Source organism: Gigantopelta aegis, chromosome 3, assembly GCF_016097555.1.
Source record: "Gigantopelta aegis isolate Gae_Host chromosome 3, Gae_host_genome, whole genome shotgun sequence".
Classification (NCBI taxonomy): domain Eukaryota; kingdom Metazoa; phylum Mollusca; class Gastropoda; order Neomphalida; family Peltospiridae; genus Gigantopelta; species Gigantopelta aegis.
In genome coordinates, this window is record NC_054701.1 from 12757326 (window position 1) to 12775036 (window position 17711).

General features: G+C 36.0%; 1 protein-coding gene across 1 annotated transcript in view; it reads right to left on the reverse strand.

Moving 5' to 3' along the window:
- Positions 1-17711, reverse strand: part of LOC121368503 (SCO-spondin-like) — a 77485-nt gene that overhangs the window by 30946 nt on the left and 28828 nt on the right. Inside the window, exons 12-16 of the mRNA XM_041493240.1 lie at positions 16684-16875; positions 12929-13120; positions 10596-10787; positions 5631-5822; positions 875-1066 (exon numbers count right to left, since the gene is read on the reverse strand). Of these exons, the coding sequence (XP_041349174.1) occupies positions 875-1066; positions 5631-5822; positions 10596-10787; positions 12929-13120; positions 16684-16875 (960 nt within the window). The remainder of the gene's footprint in view (positions 1-874; positions 1067-5630; positions 5823-10595; positions 10788-12928; positions 13121-16683; positions 16876-17711) is intronic.

The window sequence follows — 17711 nt, forward strand, 5'->3', positions numbered from 1 at the left end:
CATTTCTATACTACAATGCTACCATCAACTGAAAACAGAATACCAGATATTATTTGAGTACTTATACACTTCTATACTGCTGCCATCAAGTGAAAACAGAATACCAAACATAGCTTGAGTATTTGTATACTTCTATACTATACTGCTACCATCAACTGAAAAGAGAATACCAAATATAGTTTGCGTATTTTTATATTTCTATACTATATTGATACGATCAACTGAAAACAGAATACCATATATAGTTTGAGTATTTATTTACTTCTATACTGCCGACAGAAATGGGAGAAATCGGGAAGTCCTTCCCTCAATATTTGATAATCGAAAACACCGTAATCATGATCATCATAATTCTTGTTGTCGTCATCGTCATCAACAATAACAACAGTAATAGAACCTTGGTCCGCAAGTTAACTTAATGCAGTCAAACTGTTCATTTATATATTATAGTGTAAATGCTTGTTTCTGCACAAGACAAATTCCTCTGTATTTTGGATCATGTATTGCTATATACCTTAACGTCCGAGTCATGGAAATGGGGGGGGGGGGGGGGGGGGGGGGGGGGGGTGGTGCGCTCCACTGCGACTAGGCAAAGAAATATATGTATGGGAAAGTTTGAATGTTTAGAGTACATTAGTCTTATGCATTGGTATGATGGGGTTGTGTTGCATATATTGAGTTATGTGCTTGTTAATAAATACATGGTTGGTTCGTAAAGAGGTTCTAATTGATATCAATATATATAGTAAACATAACAATATACGAATTTCGTATAAACTGCAATACTGCAGGACATTCATTACTATGGCCAGAATTATTTGTTTATGTTAAAACACTTGAAGCTTCTATTAGTTTTGACCACACTTTGTCTCACTTGGACACTGCTGGGTGTTGCACTCCCTCTCCTCGGTATCGTCGGGTTCGCCCTCACATTCTGCCCCACCATAAGCAGGAGCTGGGTTGGTGCATGTCCGAGACCGGAATCTGGCCTGTGATCCGCCTCCACACGACACAGAGCAGGTGGACCAGTGATCCCAGGGCGTATAGTCAGTCCAGCCGCCATCAACTGAAAACAGAATACTAAATATTGTTTGAGTATTTATATACTTCTATACTATACGGCTACCATCAACCCAAAACAATACAAAATATAGATTGAGTATTTATATATTTCTATACTATAATGCCACCTTCAACTGAAAACAAAATATCAAATATAGTTTGAGTATTTATATACTTTTATACTATACTGCTACCATCAACCGAAAACAATACTAAATATAGTTTGAGTATGTATATACTTCTGTACTATACTGCTATCATCAATTGGAAACAGATTACCAAATATAGTTTGAGTATTGATTTAATTCTATAGTGCCTAAAGAAATTGGAGAATTAGGGCGTATCCTTCCCTTTACATTTCATAATCAACAACACCATAATCATCATCATCATCATCAAGATCATCGTCATCATCATCATAATCCTTGTCGCCCTCATCAACAACAACAGTAATACAACCTTGGTCCGGAAGTTAATTTAATGTAGTCAAATTATTATATTGGAAATGCTTGTTTCTGCATAAGACAATTTCCTGTGTATTTTGGATCATGTATTGCGATATATCTTGACGTCCGAATCATAGAAACGAGGGTGAGGGGAGAGAAGCCCTCCACTGCGACTAGGCAATAAAACCTATTGATGGTAAAGTTTTAAATTTGAGAGAACATTACTCTTATGCATTGGTATGATGGGGTTGTGTTGCATATATTGAGTTATGTGCTTGTTAATAAATAAATACATGGTTGGTTAAGTAAACAAATTCTAATTAATATTAATAAATATATATATATATATATTGTGTTTTATTTATTTACTTTTTATTGTCCGCAGAACATTAGACAGTGCCAGGGTTGGGGAGCTCTGATACATCGCCTTACAATTTATCTTGAAATGAATATACATACATGTGTATATACAAACATACACACATACATACGCATACATGCACGCACGTACGCACGCACGTATGTACTCACATTACATTCTATTCTGATATATGCAGGTACAAATCAAAATAAAATAGTACTTCCTTTTATGTTCAGGACTTTAAAAAAAGAAAAAGAAAAAAGGGCAACAACGAGAGAAGGAGAAGAAGAAAAAGAAGGAAACCAAGAAGAACAAGAAGAATAAGAAAAAGAAGAAGAAGAGGAAGAAACACCTAAAGCTGATGGTGAGTAACGAAGCAGAATTAACAGGAACAGCAGTCGGGCCTGTGTTGGAATGTTATATGAACATGCTATCACAAAATCTTTTTCCTTTGAGTAGATCGTTATCTAAGTTTAATGGGTTTTTTTCTTTCTTTCACTATATAAAAAGGTTGAGCCATTGTGCCCATTCTTTATTAAACTTTTCATAGTTGTAGTTTTTGAAATAAATATATTTCTCAATTTCAAATTTGTTTTGTAAAAGGTTTTGAAAGGACGCGATAGTTATTTTATTTCTTGCATTTTCGTACAGTATATATAATATTTAATGTTAACAATTAGCCAGTTAATTATATTAACGTTCTTTTTGTTAATAATACCAATCATAACAATATTTGTCAATGTGGAGAACAATTCCTGGTTTTGACAAAACCCAGTTTTCTACAGCTTTCCATAAAGTATTAACCTGAGTGCATTCATAGAATAGATGTTGTAGAGTTTCTGGGAAGTTATTACAGAATATACACATATTAGAATCCATCATATATTAAAAAGTGTTTGTTGCTAAAATGCGATGTAGGATGCGATACTGAAACCATAATAAAGTTGTATCCTTAAAGCTTTGGAAAGGTAATTCATAGTATTGTTCCCAATGACTTGAGTCAAAACTAAATCCTTGATTTCTATATTTTATCTACGCTTTGAGGATTATGCGTTTATGGTTGAGTATGCAATACATGTCCGTACATCCCTGTGTACTTTTCAAAACAAGTCTTAACCTAAAAGGGAATATTGGATTATTCACTTTTTTGAAACGATCGTCCCTTAAATCACTGAATGTTGATATGAATGATTTTACAACGTTTATTAGTGAAGCATAGCTAATGAAATTTGAATTAACATATTTTTCTGCAAATTGTTCATACTTTAAAAATTCTCCATAATCATCTACTAAATCGTTTATGAAGATTATACCTTTTTGGGCATAATGTTTATATAAAAATGGTTTATGATTTATAACTATTTCACTATTATGCCAAATATTAACTGATAAAATATCATCTACAGGTTGTGGCTTATGTTTTTGTTCAGTAGTTATTCAACTCAGTAATGTATCTTTCCAAAACATGTTTGAGATCTCATTGCATTTTTTAGAAATAAAAGGATCACCATATATTATTAAATCGTTCTTTGAGATACCTGTAACGGATTTGAAAAGAGTAACCCACTTTGAATTGTTGAAAAACAGTCTTCGTAGCCATGAACATTTTAATGAGGTTTTAAAATGATATATGTTTAACATTTTAATTCCCCCTTTTTTATAACCTTGTGCTATTAAATCACGTTTGAGCTTTTCTGGATTATTCTGCCAAATAAATTTATGAAATAGCGCCATTATATTTTTAAAAAACCTTTCCCTGGGTCTGGCAATGACATTAGCAAATATATTAGCTTGGGTATTATTAAGGTTTTAAGGACTGTTATTCTTCCCCAAACCGTTAATTTTCTAATGGACCATAATTTTATTAATTTTTGTATTTCCAGTACTTTAATATCATAATTTAGATGCATGACATGTTCCAAGGTAACTTAGAAATTAATACCAAATATACAAAAATATGTTGTCCCCCTTTCCAACTTCCATCGTGCATGGTGAAAAACCTCGTTAGAGAACTTTTTACTTCCAATCCATATGGCTTTTGATTTGGAATAATTTATTTTTAAACCAGAAATACGTGCGTAATAATCTAAAACTTTAAATGTACAGTACAAGGACTCGGGAGATCCGTCAAGAATGAAGCTTGTGTCATCGGCGTATTGCAATATAAGGTATTCTTGGCCGTCTATATCAATACCTTTAATGGCTTCGTTATTTCTAACAATAATAGCTAAAATTTGAGCACAAATAATAAAAATATATGGCGACAACGGATCCCCTTGTCTACACCCCCTTTCTAGCATGAACGGTTCAGACAGAAAACCATTTTGCAATATTCTTGATAAGGAGTTGTTATACAATGTTTTGATCCAATTTTCAATCGAAGATTTAAAATTAAAAATATCAAGTACTTTATTTATGAATGACCACGATACCGAGTCAAAGGCCTTCTCGAAATCGACAAGTAGCAAAAATCCTGGAATATTCTGTGTTTAAGTGTACTGCATAATATCGTATATGAGTCTATTGTTTTCTCCAATATATCGTCCTTTAATAAAGCCGGTTTGATCATTATTTATTATTTTATCTAATACCTGTTTTATTCTGTTTGCGATATAGCCAGATGTCATTTTATAAGTACAGTTCAATAAAGTTAACATCCTCCAGTGTTTAAGAAATTCTTTAGGTTTATTTGCTTTGGGGATACATGTAATTATACCTAATTTTTGTACACTGTACATATCCTTAATGGAGTAACTATTGTTAATAGACCTGACTATAAAGTGACCGAGATCTGTCCAGAAGAATTTAAAGAACTCTGCAGTAAATCCATCAGATCCAGGACTTTTATCGTTTTTCATAGTTTTGAGAAATGCTAGTACTTCTGAGTATTTTAATTCACCTTCTAATTGTTCAGCTTCTTCATCAGTTAATTTATTAAAGTTTAATCCACCCATTTTTTCTATTATATCGTTGTCATCTTGTCCTTCTGGTGCGGAGTAAAGTTTTTGATAAAAAGCTCTAGTTTCTTTAAGAATTTCTTCCTGATCTCGGATTTCTTTTCCATTTTCTAAACGTATTCTTGAAACAAGTTTGCTAAAATAGTTCCTTGATTCTAAGTTACAAAAATATTTTGTTGGTTTTTCTCCTTCTTCTATCCATTTTGCACGTGACCGAATATAATGAACTTTAAGCTTTTCTCTTCGCAGTTCCATTAATCCATAAGGTTTCTTTTCAATTTCTTTTGAATCAATATTTTCTTCTTCCTCCAAACGTTTAATATCATCGCACAACTTAGTTTGTAATTCATTATTTTGTTTCTTTTTAAAAGCTGCATAAGATATTGTTTTACCTCTTATTTCCATGAGCAGTGTTTTGAAGAAAAGTTGGTCGTTTACAGAAAAATTGATGTCTTCATCCGAAATCAAGTCTAGTTTTTCATAATTATATACTAATACTGCATATTGGTATTTAATTTTTATGATTGTATCCTTTACTAGATTAACATAACCTTTAGCAATAGCAATGAATTATTAAATTTCCACAGACCTCTACCTGTTTTAAATTGGTTTAGCTGCATAAATAAAACTACTGCTGAATGGTCTGAGCGATAGTTATATATACTAATATATATAGTAAACATATCAATATACGAATTTCGCATAGACTGTAATACTACACGATATTCATTACGATGGCCAACATTATTCGTTTATGCTGAAACACTTGAAGCTCCTATTAGTTTTGACCACAATGTGTCTCACTTGGACAGTGCTGTGCGTTGCATTCCCTCTCCTCGCTATCATCGGGTTCGCCCTCACATTCTGCTCCGCCGTAAGCAGGAGCTGGGTTGGTGCATGTCCGAGACCGGAATCTGGCCTGTGATCCGCCTCCACACGACACAGAACAGGTGGACCAGTCATCCCAGGGCGTATAGTCAGTCCAGCCGCCATCAACTGAAAACAGAATACTAAATATAGTTTGAGTATTTATATACTTCAATACTATAATGCTACACTCAACTGAACACAGAATACGAAATATAGTTTGAGTATTTATATACTTCTATACTATTATGCTACCATCAACTGAAAACAAAATACCAAATATAATTTAAAACTACATTCCCTGGAATATTTTTATTATTTAAGCATATAGGATAGAAAATCCAATTACGTTTGGTGCATATATGACGCCGCACTCTGCATTGGTTTCACTATACGGGCTTATCCAGGTCAAAAACAAAGTTATTATTTTGAAAGTGGAACACTTTTGACGGGCTCGTACCGATCTCGTTTTTCATTGGCTTATCACAAGTATAGAATTCCCCAACAAGAGATCACGTGAGATTTCGCAATTTTTGAAGAAATTTAACTGTCTTGATTGAGGGGTCGTCTCATATCTCTAAAAGATATTTATAGCCATAGAGGTATGGTACAACGCCTTTCCAGGGGTCGGTGAGTGGGGGATTTGCCTTGAAATTTTGACAGTGGCCAGCTGTCGGCATACGCGTTACATGTGAGTTACTAATTACGTAACGCTCTAGGGGTAGAGGAAGAGGGTACTGTGTTCGATTTACGTAACATTTTTCAAGACTAGATCTATATGTTATTTTTATTCATTACTTAGACCTAAAAATGTGTTTTTGAGGAAATGCGCGGTCAGTCTAGGATCGATCCCCATCGGCGGGTATACAAAAATACCATGGTATGTGATATTCTGTCTGTGGGATGGTACATATAAACAATCCCTTGCTTAAAAAAAATGTAGCAGGTTTCCAAGGCGTGTATGCAGGGATTTCAGCGGGGTTGGGGTTATAGACTGTGTTGAGCGAAGTTTATATGGGGCCATGCTCCCTCCCCCCCCCAAAAAAAAAAATACATTTTAAATTTTTTTTAAGCTTGGGCAAGTAAGGGTTTCGACCTCCAATACTCTCCCCCTGCACATGCACCCGATTCCTCTCTAAGATTATGTGTCAAAATTACCAAATGTTAGACATCCAACAGCAGATGGAAAGGAGGATAGGATATGTTTTATTTAACGACGCACTCAACACATTTTATTTACGGTTGTATGGGGTCGGATGATTATTAAATCAATATGCTTTATCTTTGATGTCGTTAACCACCACAACCCCCAACTTTACCCTTTCCAAACGAAATAATATTTATTTGAATTTGTCGATTTTAACACGTAAAATTAAGAAGTCAAAACGTTCATTGTCTACTTTAGTATATTTTATTTTAAAAATATATATATGATTAATGTGTTACTAGTAAACAAACTAAACTTTGAAAGTTCTACTAACACTTTATAAAATATCAGTTCTGAAATACGAAGGTACGACTGTCGATAATACGATGTCAAGATCAAACCGGTTGTAACTAAAGACTAGTACCGTATTCTCAACCGAACGTTCTTCGTACAGCGCAAGATTTCTCTTTTACTTTTTTGAGACGAACCCTACATTTTAAAATCGACAAACGCACGTGTTAACTGAAACTGACAACAGGCTGTCGTTTGTGCTTTGCCGAGCTATGGCGACACGATATCCATTCATAGCGAACACACACGACTTTTTTAAAAATGGACTAGAGCTTGTATTTCAAATTTGTACATGATGTTATAATATGGTAACCAGATAATGTAACTTTAAGTGTCTATATACTTCTATACCATACCGCTACCATGAACCGAAACCAATACAAAATATATTTTCAGTATTTATATACTTCTATGCTATACTGCTACCATGAACTGAACACAGAATACCAAATAGCAAATATTGTTTGAGCATTTATATACTTCTATACTATACTGCTACCATCAACTGAAAACAGAATACCAAATATAGCATGAGTATTTATATACTTCCATACTATACTGCTACCATCAACTGAAAACAGAATAGCAAATATAGTTTGTGTATTTCTATACTTCCATACTATACTGCTACCATCAACTGAAAACAGAATACCAAATATAGTTTGAGTATTTATATACTTCTATACTATACTGTTATCATCAACTGAAAACAGAATACTAAAAATAGTTTGAGTATTTATATACTTCTATACTATACTGCTATCATAAACCGAAACCAATACAAAATATAGTTTCAGTATTTATTTACTTCTATGCTATACTGCTACCATCAACTGAAAACAGAATACCAAGTATAGTTGGAGTATTTATATACTTCTATATTATACTGCTACCATCAACTGAAACCAGAATAGTAAATATTGTTTGAGCATTTATATACTTCTATACTGCAGCGATCAACTGAAAACAGAATACCAAATATAGTTTGGTTATTTATATACTTCTATACTATCCTGCTACAATCAACTGAAAACAGAATACCAAATATAGTTTGAGTATTTATATACTTCTATACTATACTGTTATCATCAACTCAAAACAGAATACCAAATATAGTTTGAGTATGTATATAGTTCTATTCTATACTGATACCATCAACTGAAAACAGAATACCAAGTATAGTTGGAGTATTTATATACTTCTATATTATACTGCTACCATCAACTGAAGAATAGTAAATATTGTTTGAGCATTTATATACTTCTATACTGCAGCGATCAACTGAAAACAGAATACCAAATATAGTTTGGTTATTTATATACTTTTATACTATACTTCTACCATCAACTGAAAACAGAATACCAAACATAGCTTGAGTATTTATGTACTTCTATACTATACTGCTACCATCAACTGAGAACAGAATACCAAATATAGATTGCGTATTTATATACTTCTATACTACGGCCATCAACTGAAAACAGAATACCAAATATAGTTTGTGTATTTATATACTTCTATACTATACTGCTACCATCAACTGAAAACAGAATACCAAATATAGTTTGAGTATTTATTTACTTCTATACTGCCGACAGAAATGGGACAAATCGGGGAAGTCCTTCCCTTAATATTTCATAATCAGCAACACCATAATCATCATCATCATAATCCTTGTTGTCATCATCAGCATCAACAACAACAACAACTGTAATACAACCTTGGTCCGCAAGTTAACTTAATGCAGTCAAACTGTTCATTTATATAAACTAACATGCAAAAGAAACTTATCACCGTGTTCAGTAGGTCCATAAAGAAAAATCAAGACAGATGTGATCTATATGAGGATTATTTTAATGAAAGGAATCATTTTCCAGTGTGTTTACATAAAAACATTGCCATATCGATAGTGCACTTGCCATAAGGCCGATCGAAAGAGACATGGGGTCAAAATTAAAAATTACACAATCAGAGTCCCTTCAAAAGGTGCTTCTAAAGTCAAATCATGGGACAAGACATGTCCTGAGTAGCGTGTGTGACCACCCCTTGCATCAATACATCAGCAGGAATTCGGCGCCAAACATCCAACAAAACCTGTTCAAGCTGCTGTCGATTTGCTGGGGGAGGTACGTGTTGTCTCAACTGTCGATCAAGATGATCCCAGAGATGCTCTTCGGGATTCATGTCTGGAGAACATGACGGCCAAGGCAATACGTTGACGTTAACGTTGTTGAGATAATTCTGAACAAGTGTAGCTGTATGAGGTCGTGCATTGTCATGCTGCAAAAGGGTACCCCTAGGCAGTTGACTCAAGAATGGCACTACAACAGTTCATCCCTGTATCTTTGACCAGTCAGGTTTCCACGGATGATGAGAAGCCTTGTTGTCCGTTGACCGCAAATACTGCCCCATACCATGACGCCGCCTCCACCAAAAGGGTGCACATCTTGGATGCAGTTCGGCGCCAGTCGCTCTCCCCTACGTCGATAAACACGAACTCGGGCATCATTTCTGCCACCGACGTACAGTATCTTTAATTCAGATAAACTTATTTTAAAAGTGATAAGTTTCTTTTGCCTGTTAGTGTATTATAGTCTAAATGCTTGTTTCTGCACGACAAATTCATGTGCATTTTGGATCATGTATTACAATATACCTTAACGTCCGAGTCATGGAAATGGGGGGAGGGGGAGGGACGCGCTCCACTGCGACTAGGCAATCAGATATATTTATGAGAAAGTTTAAATGTTAAGAAAGAAAGAAAGAAATGTTTTATTTAACGATACACTCAACACATTTTATTTACTGTTATATGGCGTCAGACATATGGTTAAGGACCACACAGATTTTGAGAGGAAACCCGCTGTCGCCACTACATGGGCTACTCTTCCGATTAGCAGCAAGGGATCTTTTATTTGCGCTTCCCACAGGCAGGATAGCACAAACCATGGCCTTTGTTGAACCAGTCATGGATCACTGGTCGGTGGAAGTGGTTTACACCTACCCATTGAGCCTTGCGGAGCACTCACTCAGGGTTTGGAGTCGGTATCTGGATTAAAAATCCCATGCCTCGACTGGGATCCGAACCCAGTACCTACCAGCCTGTAGACCGATGGCCTACCACGACGCCACCGAGGCCGGTACTAAATGTTAAGAGTACATTAGTCTTATGCATTGGTATGATGGTGTTGTTTTGCATATATTGAGTTATGTGCTCGTTAATAAATACATGGTTGGTTTGTAAAGAAATTCTAATTGACATCAATATATATATAGTAAACATAACAATATACGAATTTCGCATAAACAGCAATACTGCACGATATTCATTACGATGGCCAGAATTATTTGTTTATGTTAAAACACTTGGAGCTTCTATTAGTTTTGACAACACTGTGTCTCACTTGGACACATCTGGGTGTTGCACTCCCTCTCCTCGCTATCGTCGGGTTCGCCCTCACATTCTGCTCCGCCGTAAGCAGGAGATGGGTTGGTGCATGTCCGAGACCGGAATCTGGCCTGTGATCCGCCTCCGCAAGACACAGAACAGGTGGACCAGTCATCCCAAGGCGTATAGTCAGTCCAGCCGCCATCAACTGAAAACAGAATACCAAACATAGCTTGAGTATTTATATATTTCTATACTATACTGCTACCATAAACTGAAAACAGAATACCAAATATAGTTTGAGAATTTATATACTTCTACTATTATGCTACCATCAACTGAAAACAAAATACCAAATATAGATAGCGTATTTATATATTTCTATACTGTACTACTACCATCAACCGAAAGCAAAACATAATATAGTTTGAGTATTTATATACTTCTATACTATACAGCTACTACCAACTTAAAACAGAATACGAAATATAGCTTGAGTATTTATATACTTCTATACTGCCACCATCAACTGAAAACAGAATACCAAATATACCGTGTGTCTTTATATACTTCTAGACTATACTGCTACCATCAACTGAAAACAAAATACCAAATATAGTTTGAGTATTTACATACTTCTATACTATATTTACATACATACATACTTCTATACTATACTGGTACCATAAACTGAAAATTGAAAACCAAATATAGTTTGAGGATTTAGGTACTTCTATACTATATTGATAATCAACTGAAAACAGAATACCAAATATTTATGTACTTCTATACTATACTGGTACCATCAACTGAAAACAGAATACCAAATATAGTTCGAGCATTTATGTACTTCTATACTATACTGGTACTATCACCTGAAAAAAGGATACCAAATATTGTTTGAGTATGTATATCCTTCTATATTATACTGCTATCATCAGCTGAAAACAGAATACTAAATATAGTTTGAGTATTTATATACGTCTATACTAGACTGCTACCATCAACTGAAAACAGAATACCAAATATTGTCAGATTTCCACAGATGATGAGAAGCCTTGTTATCCGTTGACCGCAAATACTGCCCCATACCATGACGCCGCCTCCACCAAAAGGGTGCACATCTTGGATGCAGTTCGGCGCCAGACGCTCTCCCCTATGTCGATAAACACGAACTCGGGCATGATTTCGGAACATGTTGAAGCGACTTTCTTCCGTGAACAGCACCCTTTCCCAATCACGCCACTGCCACCGACGTACAGTTCATGCTCATTGTAATCTGCGTTGACGGTGTAGAGGGGTCAAGGCCATTCCACGGAAGGGGCGGAAAGCTCTGATACCAGCCCTGCGGAGTCGTCGTAAGACTGTTCGTCTGCTGATGGGGTGTCCCAGTGCCGTCGCCGCCGTTGACATCGCCTTCACGAATCGGTTCCGCAGGTGGATTGTCCGGGTGTAGCGGTCTTCAGCTGGCGTTGTGACCCTTGGTCTTCCCGATCTTGCACGGACTTGTGCCTGGCCTGTCTGCTGATAACGGATCAACAAGCTGCTGATGGCGGCTTGACTGCAGTTGAAGGTTGTCGCAATCTGCCATTGAGAGGCCCCATATCGGCCATACCGATAGCTCTCTTGCGTTCTGCTTGGGTAAGTCTCGGCATCTCTCTGATGTTCTTTTTGATACTGCTTCCTGGCTTTGTCCCACACCGGTATGTATGGAACAATCATGCACGAGCATTTTTAACAAATTCAAATTATGCTGTTTTTCCACATTTATCATGACTACAAGAAATCCACTAAAATCCGGAAACAGTGACTTTTCGGAAACACGGGGTGCGTTTTGGCGAATGTTTTCTCATTACTTTCAAACTTATTGCAGTATCTTTAATTGAGATAAACTTATTTTAAAAGTGATAAGTTTCTTTTGCCTGTTAGTGTATTATAGTCTAAATGCTTGTTTCTGGACAAGACAAATTCATGTGTATTTTGGATCATGTATTGCAATATACCTTAACGTCCGAGTCATGGAAATGGGGGGAGGGGGAGGGACGCGCTCCACTGCGACTAGGCAATCAAATATATTTATAGGAAAGTTGAAATGTTTAGAGTACATTAGTCTTATGCATTGGTATGGTGGGGTTGTGTTGCATATACTGAGTTATGTGCTCGATAATAAATACATGGTTGGTTTGTAAAGAAATTCTAATTGACATCAAGATATATATAGTAAACATAACAATATACGAATTTCGCATAAACAGCAATACTGCACGATATTCATTACGATGGCCAGAATTATTTGTTTATGTTAAAACACTTGAAGCTTCTATTAGTTTTGACAACACTGTGTCTCACTTGGACACTGCTGGGTGTTGCACTCCCTCTCCTCGCTATCGTCGGGTTCGCCCTCACATTCTGCTCCGCCGTAAGCAGGAGATGGGTTGGTGCATGTCCGAGACCGGAATCTGGCCTGTGATCCGCCTCCACAAGACACAGAACAGGTGGACCAGTCATCCCAAGGCGTATAGTCAGTCCAGCCGCCATCAACTGAAAACAGAATACCAAACATAGCTTGAGTATTTATATATTTCTATACTATACTGCTACCATCAACTGAAAACAGAATACCAAATATAATTTGAGAATTTATATACTTCTACTATTATGCTACCATCAACTGAAAACAAAATATCAAATATAATTTAAGTATTTATATACTTCTATACTTTTCTGCTACCATGAACCGAAACCAATAGGAAATATAGTTTCAGTATTTATATACTTCTCTGCTATACTGCTACCATCAGCTGAAAACAGAATACCAAATATAGTTTGGTTATTTATATACTTTTATAATATACTGCTACCATCAACTGAGAAGAGAATACCAAATATAGATAGCGTATTTATATATTTCTATACTGCCACCATCAACTGAAAACAGAATACCAAATATACTTTGAGTCTTTATATACTTCTATAGTATACTGCTACGATCAACAGAAAACAGAATACCAAATATAGTTTGAGAATTTCTATACTTCTACTATTATGCTACCATCAACTGGAAACAAAATATCAAATATAGATAGCGTATTTATATATTTCTATACTGTACTACTACCATCAACCGAAAGCAAAACATAATATAGTTTGAGTATTTATATACTTCTATACTATACTGCTACTACCAACTTAAAACAGAATACCAAATATAGCTTGAGTATTTATATACTTCTATACTGCCACCATCAACTGAGAACAGAATACCAAATATACCGTGAGTCTTTATATACTTCTATACTATACTGCTACCATCAACAGAAAACAGAATACCAAATATAGTTTGAGTATTTACATACTTCTATACTATACTGGTACCATCAACTGAAAATAGAAAACCAAATATAGTTTGAGCATTGATGTACTTCTATACTATATTGCTACCATCAACTGAAAACAAAATACCAAATATAGTTCGAGCATTTATGTACTTCTATACTATACTGGTACCATCAACTGAAAACAGAATACCAAATATAGTTCGAGCATTTAGGTACTTCTATACTATACTGGTACCATCAACTGAAAACAGGATACCAACTATAGTTTGAGTATGTATATACTTCTATATTATACTGCTAACATGAGCTAAAAACAGAATACTAAATATAGTTTGAGTATTTATTTATTTCTATACTGCCGACAGAAATGGGACAAATCGGGGAAGTCCTTCCCTCTATATTTCATTACTATACTAGACTGCTACCATCAACTGAAAAGAGAATACCAAATATTCTTTAAGTATTTATATACTTCTATACTATAGTGCTACCATCAACTGAAAACAGAATACCAAATATAGTTTGTGTATTTATATACTTCTATACTATACTGCTGCCATTAACTGGAAATAGAATACCAAATATAGTTTGAGTATTTATATACTTGTATACTATACTGCTACCATCAACTGAAAACAGAATACCAAATATAGTTTGAGTATTTATTTATTTCTATACTGCCGACAGAAATGGGACAAATCGGGGAAGTCCTTCCCTCTATATTTCATTATCAGCAACACCATAATCATCATCATCATAATCCTTGTTGTCGTCATCAGCATCAACAACAACAACAACAACTGTAATACAACCTTGGTCCGCAAGTTAACTTAATGAAGTCAAAAGAAACTTATCACCGTGTTCAGTAGGTCCATAAAGAAAAATCAAGACAGATGTGATCTATATGAGGATTATTTTAATGAAAGGAATCATTTTCCAGTGTCTTTACAAAAAAACATTGCCATATCGATAGTGCACTTGCCATAAGGCCGAGCGAAAGAGACATGGGGTCAAAATTAAAAATTACACAATCAGAGTCCCTTCAAAAGATGCTTCTAAAGTCAAATCATGGGACAAGACATGTCCTGAGTAGCGTGTTTGACCACCCCTTGCATCAATACACGCCAAAACACGTCACCTCATGGATGTCTTCAGTCTCCGGATGACATCAGCAGGAATTCTGCGCCAAACATCCAACAAAACCTGTTCAAGCTGCTGTCGATTTGGCGGGGGAGGTACGTGTTTTGTCAAATGTCGATCAAGATGATCCCAGAGATGCTCTTTGGGATTCATGTCTGGAGAACATGATGACCAAGGCAATACGTTGACGTTAACGTTGTTGAGATAATTCTGAACAAGTCTGGCTGTATGAGGTCGTGCATTGTCATGCTGCAAAAGGGTACCCCTAGGCATTTGACGCAAGAATGGCACTACAACAGTTCATCCCTGTATCTTTGACCAGTGAGATTTCCACGGATGATGAGAAGCCTTGTTGTCCGTTGACCGCAAATACTGCCCCATACCATGACGCCGCCTCCACCAAAAGGTGCACATCTTGGATGCAGTTCGGCGCCAGTCTCTCTCCCCTACGTCGATAAACACGAACTGGGGCATCATTTCGGAACATGTTGAAGCGACTTTCATCCGTGAACAGCACCCTTTCCCAATCACGCCACTGCCACTGCCACTCATTGTAATCTGCGTTGACGGTGTAGAGGGGTCAAGGCCATTACACGGAAGGGGCGGAAAGCTCTGATACCAGCTCTGCGGAGTCGTCGTAAGACTGTTCGTCTGCTGATGGGGTGTCCCAGTGCCATCGCCGCCGTTGACATCGCCGTCACGAATCGGCTCCGCAGGTGGATTGTCCGGATGTAGCGGTCTTCAGCTGGCGTTGTGACCCTTGGTCTTCCCGATTTTGCACGGCCTTGTGCGTGGCCTGTCTGCTGATAACGGATCAACATGCTGCTGATGTCGGCTTGACTGCAGTTGAAGGTTGTTGCAATCTGCCATTGAGAGGCCCCCATATCGCCCATACCGATAGCTCTCTTGCGTTCTGCTTGGGTAAATCTCGGCATCTCTCTGATGTTCTTTTTGATACTGCTTCCTTGCTTTGTCCCACATCGGTATATATGGAACAATCATGCACGAGCATTTTTAACAAATTCAAATTATGCTGTTTTTCCACATTTATCATGACTACAAGAAATTCACTAAATCCGGAAACAGTGACTTTTCGGAAACACGGGGTGTGTATTGGCGAATGTTTTCTCATTACTTTCAAACTTATTGCAGTATCTTTAATTCAGATAAACTTATTTTAAAAGTAATAAGTTTCTTTTGCCTGTTAGTGTATTATAGTCTAAATGCATGTTTCTGCACAAGACAAATTCATGTGTATTTTGGATCATGTATTGCAATATATCTTAACGTCCGAGTCATGGAAATGTGGGGAGGGGGAGGGACGCGCTCCACTGCGACTAGGCAATCAAATATATTTATGGGAAAGTTCAAATGTTTACAGTACATTAGTCTTATGCATTGGTATGATGGTGTTGTGTTGCATATATTGAGTTATGTGCTCGTTAATAAATACATGGTTGGCTTGTAAAGAAATTCTAATTGATATCAATATATATAGTAAACATAACAATATACGAATTTCGCATAAACTGCAATACTGCACGATATTCATTACGATGGCCAGACTTATTTGTTTATGTTAAACCACTTGAAGCTTCTATTAGTTTTGACAACACTGTGTCTCACTTGGACACTGCTGGGTGTTGCACTCCCTCTCCTCACTGTCGTCGGGTTCGCCGTCACATTCTGCTCCGCCGTAAGCAGGAGATGGGTTGGTGCATGTCCGAGACCGGAATCTGGCCTGTGATCCGCCTCCACAAGACACAGAACAGGTGGACCAGTCATCCCAAGGCGTATAGTCAGTCCAGCCGCCATCAACTGAAAACAGAATACCAAACATAGTTTGAGAATTTATATACTTCTACTATTATGCTACCATCAACTAAAAACAAAATACCAAATATAATTTAAGTATTTATATACTTCTAAACTTTTCTGCTACCATGAACCGAAACCAATATGAAATATAGTTTCAGTATTTATATACTTCTATGCTATACTGCTACCATCAACTGAAAACAGAATAGCAAATATTGTTTAAGTATTTATATACTTCTATACTGCCGCCATCAACTGAAAACCGAATAGCAAATATAGTTTGGTTATTATATACTGTTATACTATACTGCTAGCATCAACTGAAAACGAATACAAAATATAGTTTGAGTATTTATATACTTCTATACTATACTGCTACCATCAACTGAAAACAGAATACCAAATATAGATTGCATATTTATATATTTGATACTATAGTGCTATCATCAACCGAAAAGAAAACAAAATATAGTTTGAGTATTTATATACTTCTATACTATACTGATACCATCAACTGAAAACAGAATACCAAATATTGTTTAAGTATTTATATACTTCTATACTGCCACCATGAAATGAAAACCAAATATAGTTTGAGTATTTATATACTTCTATACTATACTGCTACCATCAACTGAAAACAGAATACCAAATATTGTTTAAGTATTTATATACTTCTATACTGCCGCCATCAACTGAAAACCGAATACTAAATATAGTTTGAGTATTTATATACTTCTATACTATACTGCTACGATGAACTGAAAACAGAATACCCAATATAGTATGAGTGTTTATATACTTCTATACTATACTACTACCATCAACTGAAAACA